The 14,297-nt window shown below is 36.4% G+C and overlaps 1 protein-coding gene across 2 annotated transcripts in view; it reads right to left on the reverse strand.

Annotated features, from left to right (window-relative positions):
• Window positions 1–1,659: 1,659 nt before the first annotated feature.
• Window positions 1,660–14,297, reverse strand: part of CHEK1 (checkpoint kinase 1) — a 34,480-nt gene continuing 21,842 nt past the window's right edge. Inside the window, exons 12-14 of one of the 2 annotated variants that reach the window (XM_077756593.1) lie at window positions 14,008–14,109; window positions 12,206–12,320; window positions 1,660–3,038 (exon numbers count right to left, since the gene is read on the reverse strand). In XM_077756593.1, coding sequence (XP_077612719.1) covers window positions 12,225–12,320; window positions 14,008–14,109 — 198 coding nt within the window. In that variant the 3' untranslated portion in view covers window positions 1,660–3,038; window positions 12,206–12,224. Of the gene's footprint in view, window positions 3,039–11,444; window positions 12,321–14,007; window positions 14,110–14,297 lie in introns of those variants that run through there. The other variant, XM_077756592.1, reaches the window with a different exon arrangement.

Raw genomic sequence — 14,297 nt, forward strand, 5'->3', positions numbered from 1 at the left:
CCTGAAACTAATATCACGTTATATGTTAACTTTATGAGGATTAAATTTTTTTTAATGTAAACTGTACAAATGTAAGGAATTTGTTATTAAATGCTTTATTTTTGACTCCCCATCCCCCCCATCAAAAGACAATAACCAATGAATTACAGCTAAATACCACAGTCACAGTTATGGTCCCATACCCACCAACACAAGCACAGGCCAAGTGAGGAGTCTGCACCTCCACCTAATGAGGCTATAATCAGGTGCCCTACACCTCTGCTGCAGTTGTGTCAGAGAAGGCCAAGTACGGAGCTGGGATTTCATCCCCAGTAAGAAAAGGCCCTGCCCAAACAGTGGCAGCACAGGCAATGGGAAAATCCAGGACTTCTGCCTCCACTCAGCAATAATGCAGAGTAACTTCCCATCCCCACTGGAGTGATACCAGAGGAAGTCTAGTGGGGTTGGGACGTTCCCCATTACCCAGGAGTAAGGAGGCAGGCCCCGCAGTAGTATCATTGGGCAACACATGTGGAGCTGCAACTCTAGCCTGCACAGCAGTAAGGAAGAGCTCCCCAACTTGGGTGTCAATGGAGGCCCAATGGGAAACCTGGACATCTGTCTCTACCTGATAGTAACAAGGTATTGTCCCCTCTCACTGATGGAGTAGTGTTGCAAAAAAGCCAACCAAAACAAAAGGCTTAAATAAGATTCAATGTCCATAACACAATTCAAAAATGTCATTTCAGGGCACCTGGGTGGCTCAGTTGGTTAAGCACCTGACTTCAGCTCAGGTCATGATCTCACAATTCGTGAGTTCAAGCCCCACATTGGGTTCTGTGTTGACAATGTGGAACCTGCTTGGGATTTTTCTCTCTCTGCCCCTCTCCCACTTGTGTGCACACTCTTTCTTTCTCTCAAAATAAATGAATAAACTTTTTAAAAAAATGTCCAAGTTTAAAAAATTACTCTTCATATCAAGAACCAGGAAGATCCCAGACTAAATGGAGGAAAAAAAAAAAAAAAAGGACAATGCCAAAATTGAGATGATAGAGATGTTGGAGTATCTGAGAAAGATTTTAGCAGCTCTAATAAATGTGCTTCCATGAGGAATTATGAACATCCTTGAAATAAGTGGATAGAAAGCCTCAGTAGATAAAATGTCTCTGCAAAGAAATAAAACATAGAAATACCAAATAAAAATTTTAGGACTGAAAAATATAATAACCATAATAAGAAACTCAGTGGATTAGACTCATCAGCAGAATGGAGGGGAAAGAAGAAAAAATAAGTGAACCAGATGACAGAAAAATAGAAATCCCCTAATCAGAATAACAGCAAAAAAACTAAACAAAAAATATATATATAAACACAAACAACAGAGCCTGAGGGATCCATGAAACTATAACAAAAGATCTAACATTCATGTCATTAGAGTTTCAAAAGAAGAGAAGAAAAGCAGGGCTGAAAATGCACTTAAATAACAACTGAAAACTTCCCAAATTTAGGGAGACATAGCTATAAAAAAAAGCTGAGAAAACACCTAATAGTAAAAATCTAAAGAAATCTACACTAAGAACCATCGTAATTGAGCTCCTAAAAACTAAAGACAAAGAAAAAAAATCTTAAATTAAAAAAAAATGTTTAATTGTAGTTGACATACAATCTTATATTAGCTTCAGGTGCAAACATAGTGATTTGACAATTAGATACATTATGAAATGCTCACCATAGTAAGTGCGACTACCATCTGTCATCATACAAATTTACTACAATATTATTGATTCTATTCCCTACACTGTACTTTTCATCCCTGTAACTTATTTATAACTGGAAGTTTATACCTCTTAACCTGCTTTACCTATTTCACTCATCCCCCCATCTTCCTTTCTTCTGACAACCACCAGTTTCTTCCATGAGTTTGTTTCTGGGTTTTTGTTTTTTCAGTACTCTATATACAGGTGAAATCATATAGTATTTGTCTTCCTCTGTCTGACTTATTTCATCTAGCACAATATTCTTACTAGGTCCATTCATGTTGTCACAAGTGGCAAATTTTCTTTTTCTATGGCTGAGTTATATTCTATTACACACAAAAACGTACACAAACCCCCCCAGTCCACATCTTCTTTACCCACTGGACACCTGGGGGTTTATATTTTGACTATAAATAATGCTCCAATAAACATAGGATGCCTATATCTATTCAAATTAGTGTTTTTGTTTTCTTTGGGTAAATACCCCAAAGTGGAATTACTAGAGTATACGGTATTTCTATTTTTAATTTTTTGAGGAACTTCCATACTCAAAGAAAAAAATGTTAAAAATAGCCAGAGAAAAACAAAACCTTATGTGTAGTGAGAAAACAATCAGAACTCCACTTTTGCACAGGATTTATATTTTTAAAATATAAAAAATAATTGTAAATCTATGTTAACAGGTAGATGATATATAAAGATATAATTTGTGACAACAGTAAAATAAAATAGGGAAGGGAAGATGCAAAGCTGTAAAGGCCTAGAGTCCTCTCATGCCAAAATTAAGTTGGTATTCATTTTAAATATATTGTTATAACTTTAGGATGACGGGAATGTAAAATGGCGCAGCCACTGTGGCAAATACACTGTGTTATCTCAAGATATTAAAAACAGATTTACATGTAACTAACGATTCCACTTCTAGGTTTATTCCCAAAATAAATGAAGGCAGAGACTCAAATAGATATTTGTACACTCATGTTCACAGCAGCATTATTCACAACAGCCAATAGGTACAAACAACCCAAATGTCCATCAAAGGATAAATGGATAAACAAAATGTGGATTATATTACAATGGAATATCACACAGCCTTTAAAAAGAAATGAAATCTGGGGTGCCTGGGTGGCTTAGTCGGTTAAGCGTCCGACTTCCGCTTAGGTCATGATCTCGCGGTTCGTGGGTTCGAGCCCCGCGTCGGGCTCTGTGCTGACTGCCAGCTCAGAGCCTGAAGCCTGTTTCAGAGTCTGTGACTCCCTCTCTTTCTGACCTTCCCCTGCTCACGCTGTCTCTCTCTCTCTCCTAGAAATAAATAAAAAACATTAAAAAAAAATTATAAAAAGGAATGAAATCTGATACATGCTATAATATAGATAAATCCTGAAAACAAATGCTAAGTGAAATGAGCTAGACGCAAAAGGGCAAATATTATATGATTCTACTTCTATGATGGACTAGACGTACTATATTCAAATTCATAGAAACAGACAGTAGAATGGTGGGTGCCAGGAGCTGGTGGGAAAGGATAAATGAGGAGTTAGCTTCATGCGCACAAGAGTTTCAGTGCGGGAAGATGAAAAAGTTCTGGGAGTGGATGATGATGATGATTGCACCACAGTGTGGATATACTGAACGTCACCAAACAGGACACTTAAAAATAGTTAAAATAATAACTTTTATATTGTATATATTCTACCATAATTAAAACTAAGACACAGCAAGATTGTTCTTTTAGATTCAGACAAGATTATTCTAAAATGTATATGAAACGACAACGGGAGTAGAATAGCTAAAACAATTTTGAAAAAGACAAACTGGAAGGAATCAATCTACCAAATTCACATTATATAGGTGTAGTAATCAAGATTGTGTGGAAGTTTTGGGAAGATCTACATATACACCAATGGAAAAGAGCAGAGGACCCAAAAACAAACCTACACATACACCCAACTGATGCTTTTACAAAGGTGCAAAAGCAATTCAATGGAGGAAAAATCACCTTTTCAGCATGCGGCAGTGGGACAACTGGATATTCAGAGGAAAAAGAAATAAAATTAGACCAAAGGCTCATACCTTACACAAGCATAACTCAAAATCCATCACAGACTTCAATGTAAAATGAAAGAACAAAAACTTTTAGAGATAATACAGGAGAAAAGCTTTGAGATCTAAGCCCAGATAAAGGATTATTAGACTCTTTGTCCAATAGATTCTCAAAACGTCATTCATAAAATGAAAAATTAATAATCGGACTTCACTGTTAATTAAAAACTTTTGCCATTTTCAGACCTGTTAAGAAGATGAAAAGGCAAGCTACAGAATGGGACAATGTATTTGCAACAAGGAACTAGTATCTGGGATATATAAAGAACTTCCAAAACCCAGCATAAAAACATCCAATGAGAATATGAATTAGAAATGAAAAAAACATTTCACCAAAGATACACAGATGGCAAGAAAGTACATGAAAAGATATTCAACATCATTAGCCACTAGGGAAATGCAAATCAAAATCATGAAATATTACTAGAATTTTCTCAAAAACATGCACAGACTTACATATAAACACAAATATTAAAATACAAAACAACACTATATAAAGTAGAAAAGTGTAAGGTTCCTGGATTACCCAGAAAGAGTACAAAGAATTAGCTTCAGGCTTTGATAAGTATGTACCTTGTAAATTCTAGAGAACCCATCCTCCCTATCCTCACCAAAATAAGAGTTATAGTTTCAAACCAGAAGAGGAAGACTAAATAAAATGGGTTTTAAAGAAATACCCCAAGGAAGGCAAAAACAAGACAAAAACAAAAAAGGAGAAAAGAATTTAAGTACAGTGGGACCAAAGTAAAATGGTAGAAACAAATCCAAATATATCAGTAATTATACTGAGTACAAATGGAATAAGTGTGCCGTTAGGCAAAGATCATCAGATTGGATTAAAAGATAATTAAAAGAGGTGCATTTTACACATGACTTAGAATTCTGAGTTAAAAGAAGAGGGGTGAAAAAGATATGCCATGCAAATATTAACAAATAGAAAGCCTGTGGAGCTAGCTTAATATTGGACAAAAAGCATTACTATATCTCTAAAGAATGTCATGTCAAAATAAACAAATTGCTTAATTCACTGAGAAGATAGGACAAGTTTGTATGTAACCAATAAACATTGTCCTCAAATGCAAAGTAAAACTAATAGAATCACAAGGAAAAATACACAAATCCATAGTCACAGTGGATTTTAACTTCTTCAGTAATTCAGTGAATAACCAATAGTATATCAAAAATTTGAATATTTTACCTGAGTTGATTATAGATATATATAGAAGTCTATACCCAACAATTATATATAATTATATAACAAGTATACCATATCCTTTTTAAGCACAGACTGAGCATTTACAAAATTTAACTATATTCTGAACCACCAAGTAAGACTTAACAAATTTCAAAATACTGACACCATACAAAGTATGCTTTATGACCACGATACAACTGAGCTAAAATTTACTTTAAAATATTCATAAACTATTACCACTCAGCAAATCTACACCTAAGCATATACCCAAGGGAACTGAAAATTGTATGAATATGTGCAAAAATGTGTACAATAACGCTCACAGCAGTCTTATTCATAATAGCCAAAAGTTGAACTCAAATATACATCAACTGATGGATAAACACAAAATAGTATACACATATTAGCAGTATTATTCAGCTATAAAAAGGAATGGAAGACTGATACATGTTACAATATGGATAAATCTTGAACATACTAAGTAAAAAACCAGACAGAGAAGGCCACACATTATACAATTATAAAATAAGCACATCCAATCAGACAGAAAATAGATTAGTGCTTCCCAGGGGCTAAGAGGAAAAAATGAGGTTTCTTTGTGGAGTGATGAAATGTTCAGGAATTAGATGGTAGTGGTGATAGTTGCACAATTTTGTGAACACACTACAAACCACTAAATGGTACACTTTTGAAAAGTGAGTTTTATGGTATATAAGTTGTATCTTAATAAAAGTTTTTAAATAAAAACAATTACCAAAGGTTTGGAAATTCAAGAACATACAATAATCTATGGGTCAAAAATATAACTCATAAAGAGATTAGAAAAATGTGAGTCAGAGATAAAATATAACACATGAAAATTTATTGCTCGAAGTGGTACTTAGAGGGTTATCTATGATTTTATTTTTAAAGTTTATTTATTCTGAGAGAGAGGAGAGTGTGTGTCCAAGTGGGGGGAGGGGGAGAGAGGGGAGAGAGAGAATCCCAAGCAGGTCTGCAGATCACAATGTGAGCCGGTCAGATGCTTAACTGAGCCACCCAGGCACTCCTGGAAACCTACGATTTTAAATGGTTATATGCAACACATATAATTGACACAGCTAGTATCCTGAAGTATGTATTTAAATTTTTCTTTCTTAAATGAGAGACAGAGATGAGCAGGGGAGGGGCAGAGAGATAGGGAGGCACAGAATTCAAAGCAGGCTCCAGGCTCTGAGCTGTCAGCACAGAGCCCGATGCAGGGCTCTAACTCATGGACTGTGAGATCATGACCTGAGCGAATTTGGTTTCAGTGGTGGACACTTAACCAACTGAGCCACCTAGGTGTGCCTCTCCTAAAGTATGTATTAAAGAAACATGGGAAATAGAGAAAGCATGAGAAACTATATCACAGTGATGCAATCAGCAAATCCAGACCACAGAAAATTATAGAGTAAACCAGCTGGATTCTTCTACCAATAATTGCAAGGGAAAAAATGAGTCAGAAAGAGGGAGGGAGGCTGAAGGGGAAATTTGTAGACCAAACCAAGTTAAAAGACATCAGTCAATTGCTGATGTGGGCTTTATTTGGATCCTGATACAAAACGTACTGTAAAAATAATAATTTGAAATCTGAACACTGAATCAATGAAGAGCAGTGGAAATAGGATAATCTTTTCAATAACCACTGCTGGGGCACCTGGGTGGCTCAGTCAGTTAAGCATCCAATTCTTGGTTTCAGCTCAGGTCATGATCTCACAGTTCATAACATTGAGCCCCATATAGGGCTCAGTGATGGTCCAGAGCCTGCTTGGGATTCTCTTTCTCTCTCTTGCTCGCTCGCTCTCTCACCCTCTCTCTCTGCTCCTTCCTCACTCATGCTATCTCTCTCTCAAAATAAATAATAAAATAAAATAATAAAATAAAATAAAATAAAATAAAATAAAAACAGGGGCACCTAGGTGGCTCAGTCGGTTAAGTGTCCGACTTTGGCTCAGGGCATGATCTCATGGTTTGTGGGTTCAAGCCCCGCGTTGGGCTCTGTGCTGACTACCAGCTCAGAGCCTGGAGCCTGTTTCAAATTCTGTGTCCCCCTCTCTCTCTGACCCTCCCCTGCTCATGCTGTCTCTCTCTCTCAAAAATAAATAAAACATTAAAAAAATTTTAAAAACAGTGCTAAATTGGATAGCCAAGTGGGGGGCAGGGGGTGAAACTTGACCTCTACCTTACATTATACACAAAATCCATTTTCAAGTGGACTGTAGATCTAAACGTGAAAGCCAAACTATAAAGCTTTTAGAAAATAGCATACAAGAAAATCTTCATGATCTTGAAGTAGAGAATTAGTCCGTAAATAGGAAACAAAGCCAGGGGCGCCTGAGTGGCTCAGTCGGTTAAGCGTCCGACTTTGGCTCATGACGATCACAGTTTATGGATTCGAGTCCTGTGTCGGGCTCTGTGCTGATGGCTAGCTCAGAGCCTGGAACCTGCTTAAGATTCTGTGTCTCCTCCTCTCTCTGTCCCTCCCCTGCTCTGTCTCTCTCTCTCAGAAATAAATAAAACATATAAAACAAAACAAAAAACAAAGCCAGCCAGGAGAGGTCTTGAACTACATTAAAATTGCAAACCTCCATGAAACATGAAACTCTAAGCCACAGAATAGGAGTAGTGTACATGCTACACATGCAACTGACAAAGAACTAGTATTCTGAACATATGAACTAAAATCATTAAGAAAAAGAAAAAACAAAACTGAGGAAAAGATTGGGCAGTGGGGGTGCATATCATAAGATAGTCAACCTCATTTAAACTTAGGAATGAGCAAATTAATACCAAAAAGACATTACATACCAGTAATTAGGCAAAAATCAGACCACCACCAACAACAAATATAGGTAGAAAATCTGAAAATACTAGAAATACATATTCTGCTGCTATGAAAATTCTGATAGTTTAGTAGATCATTCCAAACTGTTTTTCCTGCTATTGCATCCTCTTTTCATATGACAGTATAAATTGGTACAATCACCTTAGAAAACAGTTTGCCATTATTCTACTCAAGTTGAAGATACGTATATCCTAATACCCAGCCATTTGCTTGTGGATATATATACTAGTCTCCAGGACCTAGAGAAATTCATGGACACGAACAACAGTGTTCTTAGCAGCCATGTTAATAATAGTGTCAAACTATAAATAATCCAAACAGCCATTAGCACTAGAGTGAATAATTAGTGGCATGTTCATAAATAGCATCCTATACAGTAATTAAAATCGATAAATTCGATACATGCCATAGCATGAATATAAAGAAAATGCAACACATAAAAATTACATACAGCATAATTTCTTTTATGTGATGTTCAAAAACAGGCAAAACTAAACTATATCATTTAAAGATGCATAAATGGCTGAGAAAACAAAAGAAGACCAAGGAAAGGATTATTACAAAAATAAATTTTATGATTACTTCTGGGGGAAGGGAGTGGTCTGTAAAAAGGGGTCCAAGGGAAGACTTGTGAGGGTCCAGAAATGATCTTTCTTCAATTGAGTTTGGTTAAACAGATGTTAACTTTACCACTGCCTATTAAACTGTATGTGCTTTATGTATTTACATTAATCTCAGCCATCACACCCACTACACACACACACACACACACACACACACACACACACACACACAGCCCTCGTTGATCTTTCTATCACAATTTTAGCTGTTATCTTTAGGTAAGAATTCCTTTCCCCCCATTTTAACACTTTGTAAATTTTCACTGATAAACAAACATTACTTTTAAAAATGGGAGTAAATGCCTTCTCCCAATAGCATAATGAACACTGTAGAGAAATTAGGGCAGCTTATGTTTATTGATTGTGCAGCACAGTACCCTATACTCTTCATACACATTAACTCATTTAAGATTAAAAACAACTCTAATTATCAGTCTCTTTACAGAGGCAGTTGCCAGTGCTCACATAATTGTAAATGTGAGAGCTAATCTGTCCAAATCTGAATGAAACGTTTCCCACTATTCTACACAAATTCCAATAGCTGAGAAATTTTCTTTACTATCTACCTATTCACTTTCCCCTTACAATATTCTGTAGCATTTTCTTCATCTGATATTTAATTCATTTATTCATCAAATACTTATTTAGTACCTACTATATCCCAGGTATTGTTCCATATATAAGATATACAAAAGGGCAAGAAGGGAGTGAGGTGGCGGGGGGGAAGATATACAAAGGGGAAAAGATATGACAAAGTCCAAGCTTACATTTTAGTAGGGGACACAAATAATAAATAATTTCAGATAGTAATCAGTTCTATGAAGAAAACAAAACAATGGCACAGTGATTGCGGATAGTAGAAACATGTGAGCTGAGATTTGAATGCTAAATAAGCCATGCAAACTACTGGAAAGGATTCCAGGCAGCGGCAGCTGTAACCATCAAAGCCCAGAAAGGGGAATGAGCCTTGACACATTCAATGAATAGAAGAAGTAGAAGGCCACTCTGCCTATAGTACGGTAGGAAAAGACGACAGAGAGTGTATTTTAGGTCAGTCCAAGCAAAGAATTTAAATTCCATTTTTGATGCAATGGGAAATCACTGAAGGTTTTTAAGCAAGGAGTGCCATAGTACAATTTCAGCTTCGGATCTTTGTTAAGAAAAGGCTTTAAGGGAGCAAGGGTTGGGAAATGGCAAAAGTAGAAGTGGGAAGACATTAGTTTTTAGTAAGAAATCCAGGAAGGAGATGAAGAAGCTTGAGCTAGAGTGGTAACAATCAAAATGGAGGGAAGTGTCCATCTATCAGATCTATTCTGAGGGAGATAACTGAGTGTCTATTTCTTTGGTAAACAACTATTCGCTGCATGCTGTAATACATCAGCCATGTTCTAGGTGCCAGGGACACATAGCTGAATGAGACAGATAAAATTCCTGACTTCAAGGAGATTAAATATTACACATTGCAATGGGGGAAACAGATATTTAATAGGTAAATAAAAATATAATGTCAGATACTAAGTGTTATGATGAAAAACAATGAATGATAGAAAAGGGGTTACATTTTACATAAGTCAAGGAAAGACTGTATAACATGTGACACTTAAGCACAGACTTAAAGTGAAGCATAAGTCACACGAATTTTGGGAATAAAGCACTCCAGGGAGAGGAAACAGCAAAGAAAAAGACCTTGAGGTAAGAATGTGCTTACGCTGTGAGCAGAACAGCAGAGCAAATGCAGCTACCGCAGAATGAGTAAGTAAGAGAGGCAGAGGAGCCACAAGAGGTGGCGAGGATGGATCCCATAAGGCCAGCAGGTCACAGAGAAAATTTTGAATCGTGTCTAAAGTGTGGTGAAAAGCCATGAGAGTTGAGAACCGGGGAGGGGAAACATGTTTCATATTTTAGAAAGATCATCTTGACTACTTTTTTGAACTGCTAAAGGGTAAGTAATATGAAAAGAAGGATAATGGAGCCTTCAACCAGAGTGCTTCTAGTGGAGATGTGAAGCAGGACAGGTTGTAGATAAATTTGCTAAATTGAATAGGATTTGCTGCATTAAGTTTAAAATATGAAAATCACGTCAAAGAGGATTCCGGGGGTTTGGGCTTAAGGTACTGGAGAGCTCACTGTAACATTTACTAGGATGGGAGGAACTAGGGAGGAATGGGTTGTAGGACTGGAACCAAAAGTTGGTTTTGGTTGTGTGTTCACTATTAGTCAAGTGGAAATGTCAGCTTGGCTGTGGCTGTTAAAGTCTGGAACTAAGGGAAGGGGTCAAAGCCTGGGGTAACTTTGTGTTTGAGAGTTACTAATGACAACTTCTCAAGGAAAACATTTCTTTCATGTTTGAGACTCTACCGGCTCAATTCTTAGGAGCCACCTATTGGTTAAAATTTATTTCTCCTAAGGGTACACTGCAGCACCACAATTTACCAGTATACCTAATAATGATAAAACTCTAACCATAAAACTTTATGTTCTTAGCTTCAGACTAAGATGATTAATTTTATAAATTACCAAGAAAAAGGAATACAGGCCCCGACCCAATACATTCAAAAATTAATATAAATTTTATCAGAAAAACAAAGTCTTAGTAAATCTATCAGATCTATTTTTTTTTTAATGTTTTATTTATTTCTGAGAGAGAGAGAGACAGCGTAAACAGGGGAGGGTCAGAGAGAGAGGGAGACACAGGGAGTGAAACAGGCTCCAGGCTCTGAGCTGGCAGCACAGGGCCCGACATGGGGCTCGAACCCACGAACCGTGAGATCATGACCTGAGCCAAAGTCAGACGCTTAACCGACTGAGCCATCCAGGCACCCCTCTATCAGATCTATTTCTGTCACAGCTTCTTTACTTCTCCCTCTTCTATTATTCCCTACCACCTAGATGCTTGGTCACCAATAAGTCCACAGAGTTAGCTCTTCATTTTCAAAATAGAATTTATTTCTTTAATAAAGAATTAAAATATGGCCGTGAAAGTAGAAAATAATATAGAAAAATATTTAAAATGTGCAATAGTAATTTTAGAGTAAAGGTAGTTAAGCTTTAGAGTTTATGCTCAACTTCTACTTGAAAGACCAAACAGTATTATATATATTATTAGCTACACTGGAAAAAAACATACCTACTTGCAATTTTAATTAACAGTTATAATTCAAAAACAGATTTATATACTTGGTCATGCCCTTGTGAAAATGGAAGTACAAATCTTCAGGATATATTTTTTGAAGTTGGCTTCACTTTATAGGCTGATTAATCTACTGTCCAAAAGTCACAGGGATTGCTTTCATTACTAATCCATACATATAACTAAATCAACATGGAGGAAACACATACTTATTGGATGAAACCAAATGTTTTGTTAACAATGCGACAAGAAAATCATCTTTCATTGCGTTAGTATAAAAGTTGATAAGCTCATGTACCCCCAAAGCATGGTTTCTATCACATGCAGACACTAAAAACAAGATGAAGAAATATCTAATGAATTCTATCCATCTGTTCCCCAAATCTTTAGTTACAATGAAGATATAGGTATTGTTTGTATGAAGGACATACAAAAAGAACTGGAAAATGTTTGGCTAGAGGAAAGACAACTCTTCAGGCACTACTGTTTGCAGTTTGCAGAATAGGATAATCTTCTCTAGGAAGAATAATGTCAACATAGCAGCACTATATTCACCAGGAATCCAATGGATCTCTCATGTGACAGGAAGCCAAACCTTCTGGCTGCTCACAACATCACTCAGCTTCCCTTTAATCTTCAGGAAGTGTCTCTTGAATTCCAATCCATCACCCTGTATTAGGAATAATATCCCAAAAAGTGTCAAAAAAAGAGACTGCCATAAAATCAAACTCTCTTTAGTGGTTAAGTAGAGGCAAATATCTTTAGATACGTCCAGCTACAATTCCCTTCAGATCTTCTAAGACCAAATATTCTAGAAGAAATAGCTACATAAATAATTCCAACTTGATTTGGGGACCATCACTGTTCCCACTACACTGGGCTCAGAGAGCAGAAACAATGGCATCTTTTCTGTTTCAAGCATTGGTAACTCTGGACCTAAGTCACTGTTTTCCATAGGTACTGGGGGTTTGTAAAATAAAATTTAGCTACACAACTACACGGAAATCTTGCCAAAATACTGTGGCAACAAAGCCAGTGATTCAGTTAAGAGAAAAATTTCACTACACCAGGACTTTAGTAATTTAATTCCATACTAAACATCCAGACAACAGAATTGCAGCAAAGCTCCAATTTCAGAATGTGACCTATTTCTCCAACCTCCTTTAGAGCCATGTACACTCTCCAGGAAATAGAGAAAATGCTATTTTGGTCTTATACCAGAACCAGTAATCTCTAAAGAAATAACCAGAAATGTGAACAAAACTCTATATATATGAACATTAATCACAGACTTACTTATGACAGATAAAGATTCATTAGTGATATTGTACATTTTGACAAATATATACTTGTAATTAAAAAGATATATTTGGATTAAGTAAGAAAAAGTTTAGACTGCTTTTTTTTAAAAAAGTTTATTTATTTTGAGAGAGAGAGAACATAAACAGGGGAGGGGCAGAGAGAGAAGGAAGGAGAGAATCACAAGCAGGCTCTGAGCTGTCAGCACAAAATCTGGTAGGGGGCTCAAACCCACGGGATCATGACTGAGCCGAAACCAAGAGTCAGACACTCAACCAACTGAGCCACACAGGTGCCCTGAAGCTTAGAATGCTTTAAGACAATCAGGGTAATTACTGGTGGACAATATGATTCAGGATAATTTTTATTTTATTTTTACTTATTTACATTTTCTACAAAAAAGTAAGACTCTGTTTTAGAAGAAGAATGAAAAAATACAACATTGAATGAAAAAAAGCAAGTAAAGGGGCGCCTGGGTGGCTCAGTCAGTTAAGTGTCTGACTTCAGCTCAGGTCATGATCTCACGGTTTGTGGGTTCAAGCCCCGCATCAGGCTCTGTGCTGACAGCTAGCTCAGAGCCTGGAGCCTGCTTCAGATTCTGTGTCTCCCTCTCTCTCTGACCCTCCCCTGCTCACGTTGTTGCTCTCACAAGTAAATAAAAACATTAAAAAAAAAAGAAAAAAGCAAGTAAACATATTTTACAAATGCCACGTATATACAAATATAATATCACTTAAAAAACTCTACATAAGAGTATTTCCATACAGCACACACTAAAAAAGTGTAATACTATAATGAAATATAATAAAAAATAAGTCTCTGTTGTTTCTGGATGATAAGATTAAACGGGATTTTTTATTTTCTCCTTTGTATGTTTTCCTATTTTTTTTTTTTGGTTTCTACAATGAACATGTAATACTTAACAACAACAAAACAAAGTCTTTTTAAAAAATGTGCTGTTCTAGGGACACATGGGTGGCTCAGTTGGTTAAGCATCTGACTCTTGATTTCAGCTCAGAGCACTCTCTCAAAAAAAAAAAAAGTGCTGTTCTACATACCTTAGATAGCCGAAAGTCAACCAAGATCTTCTCATCCATTTCTACCAAATTCACTTTGAAAATCAGTTTATTGTTTCTCCTATCAGTTGTTGATACAGTAACCTAGGCAATAAAAATCAGGTTAGCACAAATTACAAAAACATTTGTAATAATTCTCACTTCAAGGGTTGACTATAAAAAATACACTGGTGTGCCACAATTACGCAAAACTAGAACACATCATGTTCTGGAAAAATACAAAACACATACACTGCTGCTGGGAATGTAAAATTTACGGCTGCTTTGGTAAA

Source organism: Crocuta crocuta, unplaced genomic scaffold (genome assembly GCF_008692635.1).
Source record: "Crocuta crocuta isolate KB4526 unplaced genomic scaffold, BGI_CrCroc_1.0 scaffold172, whole genome shotgun sequence".
Lineage (NCBI taxonomy): Eukaryota > Metazoa > Chordata > Mammalia > Carnivora > Hyaenidae > Crocuta > Crocuta crocuta.